This window comes from Phalaenopsis equestris, unplaced genomic scaffold, assembly GCF_001263595.1.
Source record: "Phalaenopsis equestris unplaced genomic scaffold, ASM126359v1 Scaffold000953, whole genome shotgun sequence".
Lineage (NCBI taxonomy): Eukaryota > Viridiplantae > Streptophyta > Magnoliopsida > Asparagales > Orchidaceae > Phalaenopsis > Phalaenopsis equestris.
The window spans coordinates 126,088-132,245 of record NW_018165392.1 but is presented as its reverse complement, the minus strand read 5'-3'; the positions used below and the strand labels follow the sequence as shown (position 1 = coordinate 132,245).

The window sequence follows — 6,158 nt, the reverse complement described above, 5'->3', positions numbered from 1 at the left end:
AGAAAATATAACAACTCTTGATTGATAATTGATTTAATTATATGATTCATAATATAAATTGTGTAATAAATTTGATAAATAACGAATGATCTCACTCATGTAAGACTTAGATTCAATATATTTAGTTTAGTGTAATCAAACACTTATAGATTATTACAATTCATTTATTATTAGCTAAAATTTTTAAATACAAATTTAAGAAGATAAAAATTAGTAATTAACTTAACAAAAACTTTTAATCTTGATCCTGGATGGAATTAATCAACTTAATATTATTTGCTCAAGTACATTCATGTACACCGTTGAGACTTATGATGAACATTAGTCAAAATTATTTGAAGTAAAAAAAAATAGAAATACACCCTCCAAATGTCACAACCAACTTTGAACAGCATAGATATGTCTGCTAATCAAACTCGCCAAAAACAAGCTTATTTGCTTATAAAAGCAGTCTTTTTTTACCTGGTAATGGCAGCAAGTCTCTTCAACAAGTTTTATCATGATACAGTAGACACGGCTAACTATTAAACCTATCTCTGTCATGAGAAGCAGAGTAATCTATGTCAGAACCAATTGGAATGATTCCATGGGGATTAATACTAGGATGGCTTCCATAGTAATGCTTCTTTATATGTTCCATGTTAACGCTGCTGCTCATGCCAGGAATTTGGTATATGTCTTTAGTGTAATTGAACAGATTCGGATATTCACGCAAGAGTTTCTTGTTGCATTTGAAATGCACAACATAAACCTAAAACACCAGTTGCAATGAATGATGTCAGAAACTTAAATGACTTCCTATTTTCACTATTATTTATTTTCACATTACCTTATATATATTGAAGATTCTTACCTCATCAAACCTAATCAGAGTTACAAAAAGTATTTCACATTGCCTTATCTTACCTCATCAAACCTAATCAGAGTTACAAAAAGACGAATATCAGCTTCTGTCAAATCATTCCCACAGATATAGCGTTGCTTGCTCAGTATCTCCTCACATTTGTCCAAGGCATCATATAGCTTCGCTACAGCCTAAGAGAAACCAGCAAATAAAAGTCAAAAAGAACAAATTTTCATTCCACTGGATTAGAAAATCATTACCTCATCATAAGGCCCTTGTTTCTTAGCAAATCCACACCTATATACACCATTGTTTATGGTATCATAAACCCATTCATTGACCTCATCAATAACTTTCTGTAGGTGAGAGGGGTACAAGTCCAAATTAGCATTTTCTGCTATATCATTGAGCTCTGTGTTGAACATGCGTATTATTTCAGCACTCTCATTATTTACAATTGTTTTCAGTTGCTTATCCCAAAGGACCTGTAGCATAATTTAAAAAATATATATTTGGAGTTCTCGCCGAGAAGAAAACATAAATCTTGCTGGATATAAATGCAAAACAAAAAATAATAAAAAAATTATCATATACGCACAGGAACAGTATATTTTCCTGAATAACTTGAGCTTGCAAGCTCATAAAGCTCCCTGATACTCCTGGCTCCGTTCAAAGGATCAGGATAAGCCCCAGATTCTTCAGTGCTAGAAACAGAAAAGACCCAGCCCATATGCTCATCAGTCTCTTTGGTCCTTTCCCATTTTGGTTTTACCACCTAAATGGAAATAAATATCTTTATGATTTAAATATGCAATGTTATTAATTAAAGTATTACAAAGTCAGTCAGAGTAAGAAAATGTGACCGTGTAACTGATGGCCTTGTCAAGCCCTTTGAGTTTCAAATATGCCAGACACCTAGATGCCCAGGGGCATGCATAGGATACATAAAGATGGTATCTTCCAGATACCGCAGGGAACTGGGAAGCTAGATCTTTAGAAATAAAATTTCGGAAAGTTGAGGGTGTGCGGATGAAAGAACCAGTCGAAGACACCTCATCCAGTGCAGAACGAGACATTACAAGTGTTCGCTAACGAATCCATAACTTTAAAATCAGTGCAATAATAATGCAAGTAAAAGGTAATGAATTTGTTTATTAAAGCAAAATAAATAAATAAAAATTTAAAAAAGGGTGTTGCAACAGCTATAATGATTCTTCTATAATGCAAACCACAATTGCATACACTTCAGCCCTGATTGAAGTATTCTAGGAATTCACAACATTATGAAGGGGACATAGGAGTTAAATACTCGAATCTTTAACATCTCTTCTTTGCAAATGACGCCATCTCACTAGATGCACTAGTTCATATATAAATCATAAATGCTAAAACTTTGTGAGTTTAAAATCAATTTATTCAAGTAAACAAGAACATATCATCCATACTACTATTAAAAAGGGGGATGGAATTCCACAAGCATAGATTCAAAAGTTTACAAGACTTAAAAAAAAAAAAAAGAATCACATCCCTTTATTTAAATTATAAATTTAACAAATAATTTTATTTTTTTACTAGTAACAGAAATAAACCAATATATAATTGTAGATAATTTCCTTTGTATCTTAATTGAATTTATATCATTTTATTGAAAAAAGACTTACTGACACATGTAATTGCCAAAAAACCAAATCACTTTATATGTTTAGTTATTCTTTTTGTGTCCAAATTAAATATATATATATATATATATATATATATAAATTCTTCAAACTGAAGGGGGAAAAAAACACATCTGCACACATTTATGTGCTTTTATATCTCCATGCGTGCTTGTGTGCATTTTTATATGTTCTTAGATGTATATAAGCCTTAATATTTTTTGCTTTTATGTCAGTTAGTATTGAATTATTTTTTTAATTTCGACACAATTTAAAGAAAAAAAAAAACAGCAATGCTTATATAAATTTATCAAGTTAACAATTACAAAATAACAATGCATAAACATGAACGTCTCAATAATATTTTAAAAAATAGGTTTTAAAACATTTCATAAACTCTAAACTATGTCCACGAAGTGTGTGTGCAGTCTTACTTGAAAAAGGTGAAAGCACCAACATGACAACTTACAGTCTGATAGAAAAAGACAAAATAGGTTAGAAGCACTCACGAAATAATAACAGAAAAGATAAGTTAATTATCTAGAATGTTCTGTTTTACTTATATATATATATTCTGTATCTTTTCACCTATAGTATGGTAGTAAGAACCATAGTATTTCATTTCTCTCCTTACTTCTTGCACTCGGCAGAGCAGAGCAGGACCATAGAACCTTGGCATTTTTTTCTTCCCAGCTACCTGGGAAAGCCACCATAAGCAGGAGGTCCAATACGGCTTCCCCTTGTTCATGCATCTATCTGGTTAGATTCTTCCTCTTCTCCAGTCATGGCTGGCTCCAAACTCCTGAAACACAGATCTATTCCTCCATTGATTTCGTACATGCCAAAGCAATACCACCAAACCTCAAATTCCTCATTAGTAATATCAAAAGCCTGTCCCAAAACCCTTTTATCTGCAGATAACTATCCCCTGTGGAAGTCTCAAATCACTAATATATTGACAACAAATGAATTTTTGACTTTCTGTGTAACAGCAACTCTTCCCCTTCTAAATTCCATCTTCATACAGAAGCCACCAATCTGAAACCCACAATATACCGCGTGGTTGCTAACCACGCTAATCAACCAAAACTTGCTGCTGCTCTCTATTCAACCATATCTCTGGCCATCCTCCCCTATGAGCTCAATCTCACCACCATAGAAGAAATCTGGTCTACTCCTGATAAGAGATTACAACCTACCAATAGCTCGCGGCTCATTCAGCTCAAGAGCAAGCTGCACTCTTTGACTATGGAATACAGTCTACGACATAATAGTTATCTAGTGTAAAAGCTTTGGTGGATAATATTTCTGTAGCAGGAGGTCATCTTGATCAAGAGAATATCATCCTCTATACCCTTAATGGTCTGCCTGCCCAATATCAAGCATTCAAATGTGCAATTAGGACCCAAATGCTCTCATATGTAGCGAGGAAATTAATATAGCAAATGATAATCTGAAAACCGAAACTATACCCAATGCCACGATAGCCCTCCAAACTTCAAGAAGAAGCTATGACACCTTTACCAAAGGCCGTAGAAGAGGATCATCACCCCAACTAGGCAGACGAAGAGAAGGTCGCAACAACAACCGGTCGATGGCCACATGTCAGATCTGTACTAAGATCAAACATTTCGCTGCAAAATGCTGGCACCAAACCAATCTGAAGTACACACCTTCCCCAAATCGGGCTTTCTACGCCTCAAATAATGATTGGATCCTTAATTCTGGAGCTACAACTCACATGACATCGGATCTAAACCATCTCCAAACTGCAAATACCAACTCAAGGATCCAAACAAGTCATTGTGGGTAACGATCAACAGGTACCTGTGCACCATACCAGAGATGCCATACTATTGATGCCTATTTGTGAGCTAAACTTAACTCAAAATTGGCATGCTCCATCCCAATCTCAAAACCTACTCTCGGTTCACAAGATCACACGAGAAAATTGAGTATCTATTCTTTTCAATGTTATCGGGTTTACCGTTTTTGATCTATTGACACACAAGGCTCTTCTTCGGGGTTACAACTCAAAGGGGACTCTATCCTATCAAAGCCACTTCATTGAAGACATCAACTCAACAAGCTTTTAACATCTCTCTCCTCCCATCATCAACATGGCATCGACGTCTTGGACATCTGCAGGAAGGCGTTCTCAAGTGTCTTAGCAAACTATACGCTACCTTAGGCATTTATTCCACTATATAATCATGTAATAGTTGCAATGTTAGTAAAAGTCACAAACAAACCTACCCTAGTACCTCTTTACGTATATATGATCACTTCCAACTTATAAACACTGATGTATGGGATCCATCCCCTCTCATATCTCATCAAGGACTTCGCTACTATGTTATTTTCATCGACAAATTCTCAAAATTCTGTTGGGTTTTTCCTCTTGTTGCAAAATCTGAGGTGACAACTAAATGCAATACTTTTATAAGCATGATTAGGAACCAATTCAAGAGAACCATAACTTATCTAAGGTCTGATGGTGGAGGGGAATTTAGGGGCACTAATCTTACCAATTTCTTAAACGAAAATAGCATCGCTCATCAGCGATCCTGTCCTGACACCCCATAACAAAAAAAGTTTTAAATATAAAAAATGCAGTTTTTAATATTATACATTAGCGGAAACTGCTATTTGAAATGGACCAAGCATTCAAACATATCCAACAAAACTTTTATAGTTCAATTAAAAGCATTATGTATTATTTGAAAACAAATAGTTACTTGATTGAGTCGTTGTGTTTGACCTCTACAGTGAAGGTCTAATGTTAGAAACTCAAGGGAAAAAATCATGAAAACAAAATAAACAAAATCAAAAGAAGCTACTTTAGGCATATCTAAACACTCAGAACTGCAAGCACAACGAAGTTTAAAATGCTGGGAAAAACCTTATGAGAAAATTAAATATCATCAAGGCCCCAGAATCTGAACCTAAACTTAGGGGGCATAAGTAATTCTTAAGTATTAGAATATTAAATATAATTTTTAAAGTAAAAGTCATTGCTGGCATTGATTTCTATTATGGCCAATCTTTAAAGTATCAGTGAGAAGAAATCCATTACAGTTTTCCTTGGAAGACATGGTAACATTTGTATGGAACAATTCATTATCACCAAGGAATTACTAAATTGAAAATGAATCCCTGATCACAAGCCCATGCCACGAAACACCGAAAAGAGATTTAGTAAATGGATCAACAAGCTCAATAGAAACCCAAAACAGGTATCAATGGAAAGCAGGTGAAAAAACCCTAATCATAAACTGACTAATTTAACAGACAACACCACAGTAAACCATATAACGTCCTGTTCAGACTAGAGCAGAAACTGCATGAAAATTAAGAAAAAGAGAGTAAATTTCAACGAAGATAGGAGGATTCAAACACAGGAAGTTGAGCTTCACCTTGGCAAGCGGGGAGCGAGCGCTGACAAAAGAGACTGCAGGCTGCTGGTGGGAACATTAAACTATGAAAGCGTCCTTCGTCGGAGCCAACGAATGACGAAATATGATTAAAATAAGAATAGTTGAATAGTTATTGGGGAACAAATACTCTGCATGCAAACATGTAAATAAGCCAAACTTTTAAACTTGTTTGATTTTGTATTTGAAGACTTTTGTGAATGAGATGTTCAAGTTTGGCTA

At 34.6% G+C, this 6,158-nt stretch overlaps 1 protein-coding gene across 1 annotated transcript; it reads right to left on the bottom strand.

Annotated features, from left to right (window-relative positions):
• Positions 1-289: 289 nt before the first annotated feature.
• Positions 290-6,071, bottom strand: LOC110032495 (glutathionyl-hydroquinone reductase YqjG-like). The gene is made up of 6 exons (XM_020736145.1): positions 5,919-6,071; positions 1,708-1,932; positions 1,443-1,619; positions 1,105-1,329; positions 907-1,035; positions 290-751 (listed from the first exon to the last, which is right to left on the bottom strand). Exons 2-6 carry the CDS (start codon positions 1,918-1,920, stop codon positions 518-520), a joined length of 978 nt encoding a protein of 325 aa, XP_020591804.1. The 5' UTR covers positions 1,921-1,932; positions 5,919-6,071; the 3' UTR covers positions 290-517.
• Positions 6,072-6,158: the final 87 nt, after the last annotated feature.

Excerpts from the sequence above, each read along its gene's own strand:
- LOC110032495 (XM_020736145.1), bottom strand. The coding sequence starts at position 1,920 with ATGTCTCGTTCTGCACTGGATGAGGTGTCTTCGACTGGTTCTTTCATC. Across the intron at positions 1,620-1,707 it reads ACAAGGCCATCAGTTACACG|GTGGTAAAACCAAAATGGGA; the intron begins GTCACATTTTCT and ends ATTTCCATTTAG. Across the intron at positions 1,330-1,442 it reads CAGGAAAATATACTGTTCCT|GTCCTTTGGGATAAGCAACT; the intron begins GTGCGTATATGA and ends ATTATGCTACAG.